The 14,599-nt window shown below is 40.3% G+C and overlaps 1 protein-coding gene across 5 annotated transcripts in view; it reads left to right on the top strand.

Moving 5' to 3' along the window:
- INO80D (INO80 complex subunit D) overlaps positions 1–14,051 on the top strand; it is a 45,189-nt gene extending 31,138 nt beyond the window's left edge. For 3 of the 5 annotated variants that reach the window (XM_072041068.1, XM_072041069.1, XM_038182559.2), the window contains 2 exons: positions 594–1,786; positions 2,279–8,855. In XM_072041068.1, the coding sequence (XP_071897169.1) occupies positions 594–1,762 (1,169 nt within the window). In that variant the 3' untranslated portion in view covers positions 1,763–1,786; positions 2,279–8,855. Of the gene's footprint in view, positions 1–593; positions 1,787–2,278; positions 8,856–12,600 lie in introns of those variants that run through there. The other 2 variants (XM_072041070.1, XM_013096877.4) reach the window with 2 other exon arrangements.
- Positions 14,052–14,599: the final 548 nt, after the last annotated feature.

The following is a 14,599-nucleotide window of genomic DNA, read 5'->3' as shown; positions in this document are numbered from 1 at the left end:
TCAATGTTGGCCTTTTATCAAAGGAGAAGAGAGTGAAAATAAAATCTTTAAACACATTTTTGAAACTAGCTTTTGATCAGAACTGTGCATGAATTTCTGGATTCTGAAGTTCAGTACCTATCACAGGTAACAAAGAAATTAGAACAGCCCAGACTTGGGGGATGTGATTTCTTTGCTCTTTTTCAGATCTGATATGACATCAGTGTGTGTTTGACTTGAAATTAACCTAAATTGTACTGATTGTGTACATTTGAGGCTGTGTGGTAAACAGAAGGGACTTTGTAGACTGCTTGTGTTACTGCAGCATTGATTTTTTTAATCTAGTGAGTTCAGGGGGTATCTTGCACTGCCGTATGTGGAAGAGGAAGGGGAGAATTCCACAGGAGATGAAGGTGTAATTTCTAGTTTTTCTTACACTGCTTGCCTAGTTAATGCTCCTGAAGGAAACTTTCTCTGTCCTGCAAAGCCATTCTGGAAGCTTATCATACACTGCAGCTCTATACTGAGCTCTCTGTACCTTTGCATCCTTAGAGTACCACTGTAGGGCTTACCTGAGATAAGTGTTCTAATTTCTGGTTGCCCTGTTTCTGCAGGTAAAAATGGAGATCTCCTTCCGACTACAGAAGAGGCTGAAGAACTGGAACGGGCCCTACAGGCTGTAACTTCTCTTGAGTGCCTGAGTACCATTGGAGTACTTACACAGACAGATGGTGTGCCAGTTCAGGAGCTGTCAGATAGAGGGATAGGGGTGTTCTCTACAGGTGCTGGAGCTCCAGGAATGCAGTCCTTGAGTCGAGAGGTTAACACGGATCTGGGGGAGCTGTTGAATGGGCGTATAGTACATGATAATTTCTCCGGTCTGGAGCTGGATGAGAACTTGCTCCGTTCTGCTACCTTGTCCAACCCACCTACGCCCCTGGCAGGGCAGATCCAGGGGCAATTCTCAGCCCCAGCCAACGTCGGCCTTACTTCTGCCACTCTGATAAGCCAGAGTGGCCTTGGGGAGAGAGCCTTCCCAGGACAGTTTCATGGACTTCATGATGGCAGCCATGCCTCCCAGAGGCCCCACCCTGCCCAGCTGCTGAGCAAGGCAGATGACCTGATCACCTCACGACAGCAATACAGCAGTGACCATTCACACTCCTCACCCCATGGAAGCCATTATGATAGTGAGCATGTGCCGTCTCCCTACAGTGACCATATCACATCCCCTCACACCACATCCTTTCCTGGTGATAACCTGGCAGCTACCTTCTCAGCAGAGATGCCCATGATGGCACAGCACTTGCTCCCAACTCAGCTGGATGTGCCACTTAGCGGGGTGGTCAACCCCAGAACTCACTGGGGAAATCTTCCTGTCAATCTTGGGGACCCCTCTCCGTTTAGCAACCTTCTTGGTGCAGATGGACACCTCCTGTCCACCTCCCTGTCCACACCACCTACCACCTCGCACTCAGAGACCACACAGCCTGCCTTCGCCACTGTGACCCCCAACAGCTCCAGTGTGCTCCCGGGGTTACCGCAGACCAGTTTCAGTGGCATGGGTCCTGCCTCCGCTGAACTCATGGCCTCCACCTCCCCCAAGCAACAGCTCCCTCAGTTCAGCGCAGCCTTTGGGCACCAGCTGAGCTCCCACAGTGGCATCCCCAAGGACCTGCAGCCCAGCCACAGCTCCATAGCTCCTCCCACGGGCTTCGCAGTGACCGGTGCCACCACTACCAGTACCAATAACGCATCCGCGCCCTTCACCACCTCCAGCTGAGCTTGTCTGCCTGGCTATGTGCAGGTAGATGGGGGACCTGTGTTTTCTATCTTTCCTTTCTCCTTTCTTCCTTTTCTTTATTTTTTCTGTCCTCCCTTTTTTTTTTTTTTTTTTTTTTTTTTTTTTCTTAAGAGGGGGTTAAGAAGAAAACCCCTGCTTCAGTACTGACCAGGGTTAGCCCCCTGTGAACCTTGCTGTAGCGTTCACATGTGCTTGTTATGCACCGGTGCTCATTTATTGCAGGCAGGTTCACCGTTCCCCAATAATTCCTTAAGGATACAGCACAGTTACTGGATGTAATTGATCTTAGCAGTAAGACCTAGAAATGGGAAGATACCTCAGATTACTGATGCATGTTACTGTTTCCTAGGGTTCGGATCAGTGCTTGCCATCCCATTAGCATCTGCTAGAAAGTTTTCCTGTGGGCAGAAGTCTTGATTTTTATTTTTATTTTTTTTATTTTTTTATTTTTATTTTTTTTTAAGAAAAAAAAAACACAACTTTTTTTTTCCAAAGGTAGCATCTGGCATTGAAAACTTGGCTGCACACATTGATTTGAGAATGGTGCACTGAAGTCCTAAAACAAGACCATGGTTCCGGGATGAGTTTGGCAGTTTCTTAAAATAGTGTCTTGACCTCCTCCGTGTGTGTGTGTGTGTGTTTGGGGTGCAGGGAGCAGCAGTTCCTTTTCTTTTGGTGAAGAAGTGGGTGTTATTCCCTTCCAGAACTGGTCACTGTTCTTACTGCATGCTGACTTTTGTTTTTTATGATGATGATTTTTAATTCATTGAGCAGCAAGGGGACCAATTGACTGGTTGCCCAGAAATCTGAAGGCTGATGTCAAAGTTAGCCCAGGGAAAAAGAAAAGGAAAAAAAAAAAAAAAAAAAAAAAAAGAAAACCTGAAAGATTTAAACAGAATCATGGTACAGTGAGGATTCCTGTGCAGAAATTCCCTCCCTTGCTGAATTACTGTGGCCTTGTAGCATTGATGATTTGCCTTTTCAAGTGTGGCTTTGTCCCAGACTCTTTGTCTGACAGGCTGACAGGTATTTCCCAGCTGAAACTGGAAGAATTCGGTTGGTATTCTGCCCATCCACGCAAGTTTAGTTCAGACCCTTTGGTAAGTTCCAAATGGATGCATTTCTCAAATTATTACTAGCTACTGAAACTTCCTTGGTTAGCTTTTTTTCCCCTGGGAGCCATATAGTTTTTGAGACACTTGTGGGATATGATGCTCTGTATGTGAAGCTGAATGTATGTAAGGAACTAGCAGGTACCTATCAGTAGTCATGGCTAACCAAAAGAGAAATCTCTAAAGCAAAATAGGGAGATAAGAATTCCTCTTGTCTGCAGGACAGCTCTGCTTTTACTGCCTACCTGCTGAAGATAGTATTAAGACTCTTTGGTAGCAATTTCAGTTCTTAAAGAATGGAGTCCACTAGCTTTTAGATTTATTTTATTAATCCGAGGGATAACAGCAACATAAATCCTGAGGTGTTCGCTTGTATCTCTTTATCGGGAAGTGAGAAAAGGAATTTGCTTGTGACTTTATAGGGCTCAAACTTGCTACTGTACTCTGACTTGGACTGTAAAAGTAACTTGTTTAATTAGTGTAAGTCTCTACTCTTCTTCTTGGTTTGTTTCTGAGATGCAGATGAGAGAGAATAGAAAAATCCACATTTCAGTCTCTGACTGTAGAAGACATTTCCTTCTACCTTACAATAAAACATCCTACCTGCATGTATCCTAGTCTAATCCAGGAAATGGAGATACCAAGCACATGTTATAGGGAGGCCTAATACATTGTTTGAGCAAGGGATCATTGAACTAAGTTTAATTAGTATAGAAATTCATTTTTAGCAGTCAGACCCATACCAAAATCTCTGACCCAAACCTCTCCTTTCGTCTTGTTAAGGAATGGAGTTTAAATGGGACAGGTCTTGTCTTTTTACTATCATACCAATCATACTATCCCATTTCTTGAAAGATCTGTCCTCCTTAAACATAAAGGAGTATGGATGATGCGTATGTCCTGTCTGAAATTGCAAGTGTATGTGGGTGGAGGAAACAAAAATGATTTTGATGCTTCTGTTGTTATGAAGTCCTTATTTCATACTTGGTAAAATAGATCTTAATAATATAAGCCGAATATTTTTAAGTGGTGATTTAAATATGTTTGTAACATTTAAATGTTTTTAAATCATGTAAAAAGTTGAATTGAAGCCTATGAATTCCTGCTTGTGATTGTCCTGCTGATTGAGGAATGCCCAGTGGTATTGTGAAATGAGGCAAATCTGACAAGGCATTTATTTATTTTTGTATTATGTCCCCCACACTTTGTTGAGGAGACAACTGTTTGATTTGCAAATGATTTTCCTTGTGTCCATATACCTTCTTCAATGTGTTCTGGATGACTGACTGAAAAAGAATGGAGAACTAGTATACCAAATGGTTAATTCTTTAATCTGCTTGTGTATTCATGTCATTTTAGAGGATGTTAATTTCTTAAATTGGTTTCAGGACTTTGAAATGATTCTTGTGCCCATCAAACTCTCCAATGAAGCTGCAGCTCGTGCAGACTAATTTGCCCCACATTACATTTCTCTTTCTTAGCAGGTGCTGGGTGGGAAGGAAGGAGAGAAACCTAAAGTCAAGTTCTGCTTGCTGACATTGGTATAAATTTCTGAGGAGCTCTTTGGTTTAAGGTCGCTGTGTTTATACTGTTGTAACTCAGAAGAGAATCTAGCTCCTAACCTAAGCATTGATTTAGTCAGGAAATTTTAAAAGTTGTCAAAGCTATGTGGGTTCATAATTCCCATTTGAAATCAATGGCCATTATGTACCTGTATTCCTTTAAGGCAGCCTAGGATATCAACTCTCTTCCCCCACTTAGACTTCAGTTTTGTATATCCTTAGATGTCTTTTCCCTGAAAAGTGACTACGTAACATTTTTCAAAGAGCAAACTAAGTTTGCAATAAAGCTGCACTATTAAAAATAAATTTCTGTTTGTATACATTTGAAATAGGAATCCCTCTGTCTGGTCTGATACAGAATTCTGAAATGGGCCACCACTCTTGCCTTTTCCTGGTTCACCTCCCATTTTGTCACTGCCACCAGTACAGCCTACCAAGCAATTAGGGGTTTTGATCTTAGGTTTACAGGTTGAACCCTGCAGGTGGGCTTCTACACCAACACAACTCATTGAGTTCAGTGAATCAGCATCTTACTGTTGGGTATGAGAGACCCAATTTGAGAGTTTGTGTAGCCAGAGATGTTTCACACCTCTTCCTCTGGGACATACTGCAGGTCTCATTTAGGTAGTCCTTAAGGCTGCTAGTTAAGTGGTTCCCTAGCAGAGTCCATGCTCTCTTGCAGAGGTTTTTGAATATCATCTCCTCATACAGCAATTAGCACTCTAATCACCCTTTCACCAAAGAGTCAGTGTAGCAATTTCAGTCCATTCATTTGAGATGGTCAATATCTATTTCGTCCTTTACATGTTAACAAATTGAATAAAGCTAGTTTAACTTAAAAGTTAATTTCCTTACATAAGATTTCAGTTTTAAAGACTAGAAGGGGAGGAGCGGGGGGGGAAGAGGCCTAGAAAAAAATACCAGTAAGATTAGTTTTGGTTAACAGCAGCACCTCAATTAGTCTCTGTACAAAAGTGTAAGTACTGACAGAATGACATGTAATGGTGTATAGAGGCTGGTCAGAAGCAGCCTCGTGCTTACCTGGTGTCTAAGACATTGTTAGACATGCTTTGATGCTTTCTTTCACTTAGGAAGATTTCATGCCAACTTTGAGGGGAGCTGTATGTACTTTGATACCTCAAGGTTGATTTGTTCTTGGGCCTTGTAATTGCTGTGATGCAAGAAGATGGAAAAGATGCGTTGTGTTGTCCTCTCCTGCCTTCCAGTCCCCCTCAGGTTCTTGCTTAGTTCTCTTCTTGGTAGCAAGCTTCTCTGTATCTTTGGGCAGAGAAGTCAGTGAAACATTTATGCTGATAATGCTGAGGGGTAGTACAGGTGTAGGGCTGCCTCTTGCCCTGTGGAGAAGGCTGTGACAGCTAGATGTCCCACTTCACCCAGCAGGCTAGCGAATCAGCAATCATACCTCTCAGTTGCAGACATTGAAAAATGCCTTGAAGGTTACAGCCTGTTAGGTAAAAATCAGAGATGGTGTCACAAATACAAATGCAAGGAAAAAGATATTAACAGCCATCCATAACTGGAAAGGGAAGCCAAGGGAAGTTGCTGCTTTTTTTTTTTTGAAGAGGGAGGAGCTGTTAGTTCAGAAATTTGGAAGCCCTGGTGTGAGCTGTTATGTACAGACTGATGCAGCTGGCTCCAGGACATGGCCCAGGCAAAGGGCCTGCAGCTGAACATGCAGACTGGTAGCCAAATTCCCTTTGGAGCTTGAGTTTGCTGTAACCACATCTAAATGCAGTCTAGAATTGAATTGGCTTGCCAGGGTCTCAAGAAGAAGTAAAATAAACCCTCTGAAAATGTCTTCACTGAGAAGTTGGCCCTAATGGTTAAAAGGATGTGCTGTTGGTCCACATCCAAAGCTCCAGCTACTCCCCCCGCTGCAGCATGGGTGTTGCATTTCCCGTAGGCCTCAGCAGTGCTGATGAGCACCAGCTCAGCAGCAGCAGAGCCAGGTCCTGGTGTCGACTTTTTGCAGACTCTGGAGGGCAGGGACCGTGACAGAAGGAGTTTTCGGACCACTTAACCTGCAGCGAGGCGTTTTTGTGGGTGCCTGGGCAGCTTTCCTGCTGGGATCTCTCTCTTTGCTTTTGTACTTTTGCCATTACATGTGAAGGGGAGTCTCCTCCTAGTATAGGTCTTTTGCAAGGCCCTATGGTGATGGAAGTACTAAATGAAGGAATAAGTTCGGGCTAATGCGCCAGCCATATATTTAGGTCTTTCTGGTCTTACATACAGTTGTTCTGATCTTTTGGGTGACATTTAGTACTGGGGTGTTGTGGGCTGCTCGTCTTAGGTCCCATCTCCCCTCTCCCCAGTCCTTTGTTTCCTTCCCCTCTGCATTCTTCACCATTCTTTTTTTTTTATTCTCCCATTCTCAGATACTTCTCCAATATAAGTAATGCCAACTGGTAAGTCTTCTGTGGCTTGGTCTTGAGAGAATGTGACTGTAAAACGAAAAGGAGGAGAGATTCCAGCAATTCATAGCACGCATTTTGGGTGCTAGAACAACCTGAAATATTTCTCAGAGCAGTGAGTAAGATCTTTTTTCATAACACAGTGAGTGATATGTAATGAATTAGATGCTGAGGTGCCACCTTGATCCCAGGAGTGAACACGTTAGCTATGAACATGTAGGCATTTTTAGCGAGCATCTATCTACCTTTTCACAGATTCCTCTTGTTTTGTGAAGTGCATCAGCAGAAAATAATGAAGAAAAAATTTAAGTTATTCTTTTTAATAACCTGCATGAAGAAGTCCAACTAAAAGTAAGGACAGTTGGTGGCGAAAAAAATCTACATTTATGTTTACTATGCTTAAACCTGGACTTTAGGTGAGGTCATGGTCACGAGAGACCTTAGTTCCATCAGCTATATTTTGTTTTTGTCTTTACAACTAGACAATAATGTTGTTGGAAAATAAAAGTTTGGGGAAGAAAGAGGAATTGCAGAAGAAGTGTCTTGGAACAATTTTCTCATTCATGTCTTTAGCCACTTCTTAAAAAAAAAAAAAAAAAAGAAAAAAAAGAAAGAAAAAAACAAAACACAAAAACAGTGACTTGGTCTTGGGAGCTTTTTGCTTTTCTGTTCTGCTACTTGTCTCATGCTTGTTGAGTTCTTTGCTTTTCCTTGTTTTATTCTGCTTCCACATACTTGTTCTCTGGCTACTTTGGAATAAGGTGACATAGTAGAAGCATGAGAGAAGACATTGGGTTTGGCTGTAGATGGACATCAGTAGTTGGAGGCGTCTTTCTTTTTCCGTCTCCTTAAAGTAAGTGTTGGCACCTTTTCAGTCTTCCCTGGCTCACAGAATTCGGTTTGGAAGTGAACAGGATGAAATTCAGGCTTTTGACCTTAAAACTGTACATAGTTGATGTAGAAAAATGCATTCTTCATACTCCTTTCCCTTGCTAGGCCCCCAAACACACAGTGAGGTATACAGAGTACATGCGTATGAACTTTGTGCGCACGCTGAACTTGGTCCAGCAACGCTATTGTTTTACCCAATTTCTGTCTTTGTCAGCCGGTGCCCACTGAAGTGAACTCTGGGTAGGTGATGTCCCCAGATATCCTCTGGAAAACTTTAACTTTGGTGCAGATTGCTCTAATGTAGCTGACTGCTATGTCATTTGCTTCTACTTTGGAGTGGACTGATTTACCCTGAAATGACTCTAACCTGCGTCTCGAAGCACGTAGTTGGTTCCAGTGAAAACAGATTCATTCTGAAGTGACAGACAGTTCGGTTCTCATGCAAAATACCTACATCCTACCAGAAGGGGTTGAACCAGTTTCTCTGACAGTGATTACCTTCACTGTACAGTTTTGGGTATGTCTCAGGGATTCCTTGTGGAAATAAGGGCAGTTAACAAAAAAAAAAAAAAAAGTAAATAGTTTTAAAAGTAAATAATAATTTAAGGTAGAGCGTCATCTAAGTGAGAGCGCAAGAAAGAGAAATCCTTGTTCAGTTTTCTAGTCCAGTGTCTGGCTTAGGGACTCTTTCTCTTCTCGGGGCTCTCATCTCAAGTTCAACATACAGAATCTTTTTCATCACGCTCAGCTTTAAACTTTTTATTTAAAGATACCCTTCCCCAATGAGCTTTCAGAATACTTATTGTAGATTTTAAGAGAAATGGTATATTAATTTATGCTATTAACATCACCTCATAAATTATAAGTTTTATACTAAAGCTGTATTGAGTGTAATGAATTATGTTGCATATGTGTTTTTAATAGCTATAAAATTATATACAAGCTTTTTTGGAAAAACAAACTAGTGAAGCACCTTTTTACACTGGATCTTTGCCGTGTCAAGGTGTACAGCTATTCTTTGCTACCTTGCAGATATCTATATCTATATCTATATCTATATCTATATATAGATATATATATATAAATAAAATAAAATGGTATCCTGTATCAACAAAGCATAGAACTCTTTTTAACCCTTATATTACTGTTCCTATAACTCTTTTTAAATTTTATTTTGAGTGTTACATTCTGCAATAATTTATCTGTGGTTTGTACCTATGATTAGAAATTTAGTTACAGGGTAAATAGATCAAATTAAAAAAATCCAACTACTGTAGCTGGAAGTTGTGAACCAAGTTTGTAAGACCTTTTTTTTTTTTTTTTTTTTTTTTTTTAAATGTATTTATTTCCAGTTAGCTCTGTGAGTTGGAATTTGAAAAGTCAGAACATTAGGAATCTACAGTGTCTTATTCAGGAATTTTCCCCCTCCTTTCCTCACAAAAGGAATTCCCACTGTGACTTATAAATAGAATTAGACTGCTTGTGTGCATGTATGTATTATATATACACACAAAAAATATGCATTGGGGGGGATGTATGTGCGATACGAATGTGTATATTGTATGTAGGTCCTAGTTTTGTATAGAGAGAAGTAGTTGAGAGGTGATGGAATGTATTGTAGAAATGTGATTATTTAGTAGGGGGTTATTATGTCCTCACTGTTGTATAAATAACTCAAACTCTCTACTACATAATCTTCTGTTATAAGGCTAACTCTGATATCATGTCAATTTTACTGTTTTTTAAATGAGTTGCATTGAGCCCTGTTTAAAATGCCATGAAAATACCAAGTTCCCAAAGACAGCCTTTAAATAAAATAAATGGGGGAGGAAAAGGGATGGGGGAATTCAGTGTTATTTTTCAGAAGAAATTCAAATGGGAAGGTCTGTATTTGATGGGATGGTGTGACAGAGGAATTACTGTATTTTTGCAAATTAATACCCGAATCTCCCACGGTCTGACTTAGAAAATGTGGTCAATCAGTTGTACTTGTGTTTTCAAATTAGGTTGTAAGGGGTACTGTTTATGGACTGATCTCCATTCTGTAAAAGCATCTTGTCTTCAAAGTAGATTCTTTTCTCTCCTGAAGGTCTTTGTGTGTATTGATTTTTGCAAAAAAAAACAAAAACAAAAACTGCTGTTGTGGATTGCAGAGCAATATATACTTACAATCCAGGGAGTTTCACTTGTGCTGTGAAATTCTGAATTTAATTTTGGCCACTTAGCTTTTCTCATAATTGGAGAAGCAAAATTTCTTTATGGGAGTTCTCACTCAAAAACTCATGCTTTTGCTTACTCTTCATACTGTTCATCAGTTACAATATTTAGGCTGGAGAAAATGAAAACCTAATTGTTATTCATTCATACAGTATCACTTCTAGTGATGGTGATCCTGGTGACTTTAAAATCTGTTTAGAAAAACAGAGCTTCCAATATGGCACAGACTTTTAAAAAATTTTTTTTTTTTGAAGTGCAGTTGCAAATTGAACATCAATGTTTTTGTCCATCCCCCTCCCTCCCAGTATGTCGGTGCCCCCAGACACAGCTCTCCCCCCTGCAATTCCTCTCTTGCGCATGTGCATGTACGAATGAACGGGCAGGGAGGTGGAAGTTGTCAGAGGCCTTTCCTTCTCGTCGTTTGGTGGTAATATGGGAGTTAGCAGCATAAATCTTTATGCCTTTATGGGGAAAAATAGGCCCATTTTTGTGTATACCTGTACAGAGAGATATCTGTATATGAGATATTGGTAGCACTTTGCTGAATGTGGACTTGCCCTCTTGATGTACAATAAATACATATGAATGCAATCGATCTAAGTCTATATATACAAGCATACAGATATGTAGATGGAATATACATAGTATCACACACATTAGTTGTAACATGAATAAGTGTGTGAGCTAAAGAGAGAGACTATCTGTGTAGCCTATGCGTAAGAGGTAAGCACTTGTGCCAAACAAGGTGGTCTTAATTCTTCTGAAGGGTTTGGATGACATCAGTGATGGGTCTGATCTTGGTCACTATTGGTTTTTTGTTACCTCAGCCCTCAAAGTGGAATTTCCTTGGTACGTTTTTGCTTCTGTTTATATTAATGCGTGTTGAGGCCTCTTGCAATGCCGACCTCTTCTGCTTCGCTGCTTCATTGCCTCCATTCCAGCTCCTCTTTACCCCAGTATCCCTAAAGCTTATCTTGCTGGCAGTAATTGGCTTTAATGGCCCAGTCCAGCTCTTCTTATGCATTAGGGAAATTCTCTTGGTGACTGTAGTGGCAGCTGAATTGGGCCCTGAGCACTTGCTTGATCTTAGGCAGATTTTTCCAGATACTCAATAGTGCTTGACCATGACTGTGATTGATTTGCAGATGAACACGAGCTTTTCTTAGAAAACTGATGCAAAGCTACCTAGCATATTAAAAGGTTAACCCAGCACCATAATTTAGAGGTGAATACTCAAAACTAGAAAAACAAACCTTCTGAAAAAGATCTTAAATTTTCAGCCCCAGGGAGAAAAGGGAACTCAGTATGTGTTTCCCGTAAGGAAAGCAGCAATCAAGGCAGCTAAGGAAAGCTGCCTTGTGCTGTGTTCCGAGCAGTGGTGGTGTCGTCAAACATATCAAGAGAAACACAGCTCATTACATTTTATCATTAAACATTCTAAAATGAGCTGTGGAGTTGACCATTAGCATGCTAGTACTTTGCATCTCATTGTGTATTGAATGATTTTGCTTATGCAAGAAAATTGTGTTAAGTATTTTATTTTCTGTTTTCTGGCTAAATTGGGTTCCCAGATCCTTTGAGCAGAAAGCAGCTGTCAGAAACCTGCTCAGTCACATGTAAGCACTGTTGAAACTCATAGCTAGCTTACGTTTCGGTTTCAATGGAGAGCGCTGTTCCAGTTCTGTCATCGAGCCCTTCCTGCATTCCACGCTTTCAGTCTGGGTATGGCACTATTTTTCTTGGCCACGATTCAGCCATGGAATTTTTGTCTTCCTTGCATTTCTATTAGAAAAAGGTAACTGATGTACTGTTCCATCTGAGCTTTCATTCAATCATACATGACAATTTCTATGATACATATGTCTGGGCGTGTGTATGGGTATGTCTGTGTACTGTGTGTGTATAATACATATTTATATGCACACATATATTACGCTATTTCAGTTTATGTATGTGGAGAACATACTCGTTGGTTCTCTCCTGATATATACTCATGCATACGTATATTAAATATGTATATAGAGTGTAGATGTCCTGCATATACATGTGTATATGTTATGAACCTTGGTTGGCAATTTATTTTTTATTTTTATTTTTTTTTTACTTTTTGCAAGTTGCTGGCCCTTATGAAATATTTTCACTGAGGCTGCATTATATAGAAGAAATGGAGAAATGTGTTATCAAAGTTTTATTTTAAAAAGGAGACTTAATTATCTAAAGCCATTTGTAATTGTCTTTTGAATTTTTACTAGAAGGGTTGTTATTAAAAAAGAAGAAAAAAAAAAAAAAGAAAAAAAAAAGAAAAAGGAAAAGAACAAAAACAAGCAGACAAGCCCTTACTCCCACCATCACTTAGATGGATGTAAGAAAGAAATGGAAAAAACAAATTCCCAAGTATTTATTTCCTTCAGGGTTTTCTGAGGCATACTGTAATCACATTCTGCCCCATCTCCCTTTTGTCCAAATAGAATTAATGATTCATGGTTTCTTTTACACAGCTTTCCCCATTACTTTTCCCCATTACTTCTTTAATCATTGTTCACCTACTAAATTTAGTAGTACTGATAGCACTAAGGAGATCTTATTTCTTCTGTCCTTTCCAGGAAAAATACCAGTGCATCACTATTGTTACATTTTAACATACTTTGTGGAGGATGGATGTTTTTATGAAGATGTCTGTAACAAGTCTTTAACTTATTTAATGTGAGAAGCCTTCATTGGAATCTGTTGTTTGTTTCCAAAGAGTTTCTGCAACTGTTTTTTCACCATCGTACTAAATAGTTGTTTCCTTCTTATTTGATGCCTGAGGTTTTAGGGTTTGGGTTTTATTGTTGTGTATGTTTTCCTTAATTTGCTTTGTTTTGTTTTTAAATTCCCCAAAATATTTATCTGCAAGTGGAGAAAAACAGATGTCAGAGTCCCAACCAATATCCTTTTTGCAATTAACAGTAAATATCTTTGTCCTAGGTTTAATGAAAGAGAAGGTGGCAAATGGACAATCTGAAGTGCTTTAGAGGGAATGGAATGGTCACTCTTTTTAAGGCTGTCTCAGAGAAGTTTGTGTTTGGTGTCATTTTAAAGGTAGCTTGATCACACTTTGATATCAGAAACAGCCTTGTAACAAAGAGCCTCGTACAGTTGCTTGGCCACTAGAGTTAAAAGCATAAAGTTGCAGTGGGAAAGAAAAGGTGAGGCAGTGTAATTGAACCAGTGAATTGTAGCTTGCAAACGTAACTGATTTTGAAGTAACTGCATGGTAGCAAGGATTAGCAGTCTCTTACACCCCTTCCTTGTTCCCTTTCATCCCCGACATGTGTTCAGCATACCGTACATTGGGAAAAATAAACAACTTGCTACAGCAAAGCTAAATCCACCTAGTGACTGCTTAAAGGGAACATACAAACTTGCACGGCCGCATCCCATACTGCGGCATTAGCTGGAAGACCAGCTAATGGGCACAGAAAGCCCAGTCGTGTTTGCTTCTGCAGTTGTGTGCCGCTTTTGGAGAGAGCAGAGCTTGGGGGTGTCCGAGGAGAGCGGTCGCTCGGTGCAGTCCCAGCAGTGACAGCAGCTCCTGGCACTGCTCCTGGTGCCAGAGCGCTCGCCAACAGCACTCCAGGGGCGGGCAGGAGAGCTCCTGTTTGTACCTTCCCTTTAAATAGGAAAAGTTGGCTCATGTGTTCCTCATACTTCTCAATGAATGTACTGTATTACCATTTAAAAAAAAAAAAAAAGAAATAGATTGGTCTCCTTTTGTTATCTGGTCCTTGTTTAATTTGTTTAAGGGTTTTTGTATACAAAAGTTTACATTTTTATGTATATTTTTCTTGTGTAAAAACTGATGTAATATGTGTATAAAACACTGTATGTATTATCTGTATATAGTGTGACAAAATGATTTTCTTTCTTTCTTTTGGATGTATTAATAAATCTTGCTGTGAAGTAGCTGTGTTTTCTATGATGAAACCCTCTTCTCCAAGCCATTTTGCTAACTCCCAAGTTGTATGAATATTGCCCAGGCTGAAATCTAATCCATAAACTGTTGTGGGTTTTTTGTTGCTGTTTTTTTTTTTTTTTGAAAAATATCTTAAGTACAACTGTCCTTTGTTTGGTAGCAGTAGAGTCTGATTGTGCTCTGGTTTATTCTATGTTGCTTTTTAATAACATTAGCTAATTAGTTTTGCAAACAAACTGGGGTCTTCAGTCTCACTCCTGATTCTAATTATAGTGCTTTCTAGCTCTGAATTACTGACCCAGGGAGCAGATCCTCTTTTTCTGTTGTCAGATGCAGAGCTGTACTTGAAATATTATTTAAGGGGTATATAAGACAAAATTCTATCACATAATGTTATGTTTCTTGAGGACTTTAAAAAATATATATACACCTGCTTCATCACTGGAACTGGGCAGTTTGGTGCTGAAGATGCCACTGGAGATGGCTCAGCGCCAGGCAGGATGGCTGGGCAGGGGTGCACGTGGAGGCTGCCTGGATGCATAGCACGGAGAACCCCTGCTGCCACGTTCTGACAGGGCTCTGCATGAGGAAGAAGCTGCAGCTCCTGGCATGAGCTTGGCCACCTTGGCTGTACCAACCTTCCTGTG

Source organism: Anas platyrhynchos, chromosome 7 (assembly GCF_047663525.1).
Source record: "Anas platyrhynchos isolate ZD024472 breed Pekin duck chromosome 7, IASCAAS_PekinDuck_T2T, whole genome shotgun sequence".
Taxonomy (NCBI): domain Eukaryota; kingdom Metazoa; phylum Chordata; class Aves; order Anseriformes; family Anatidae; genus Anas; species Anas platyrhynchos.
This window is presented reverse-complemented; position numbering and strand designations above follow the sequence as displayed.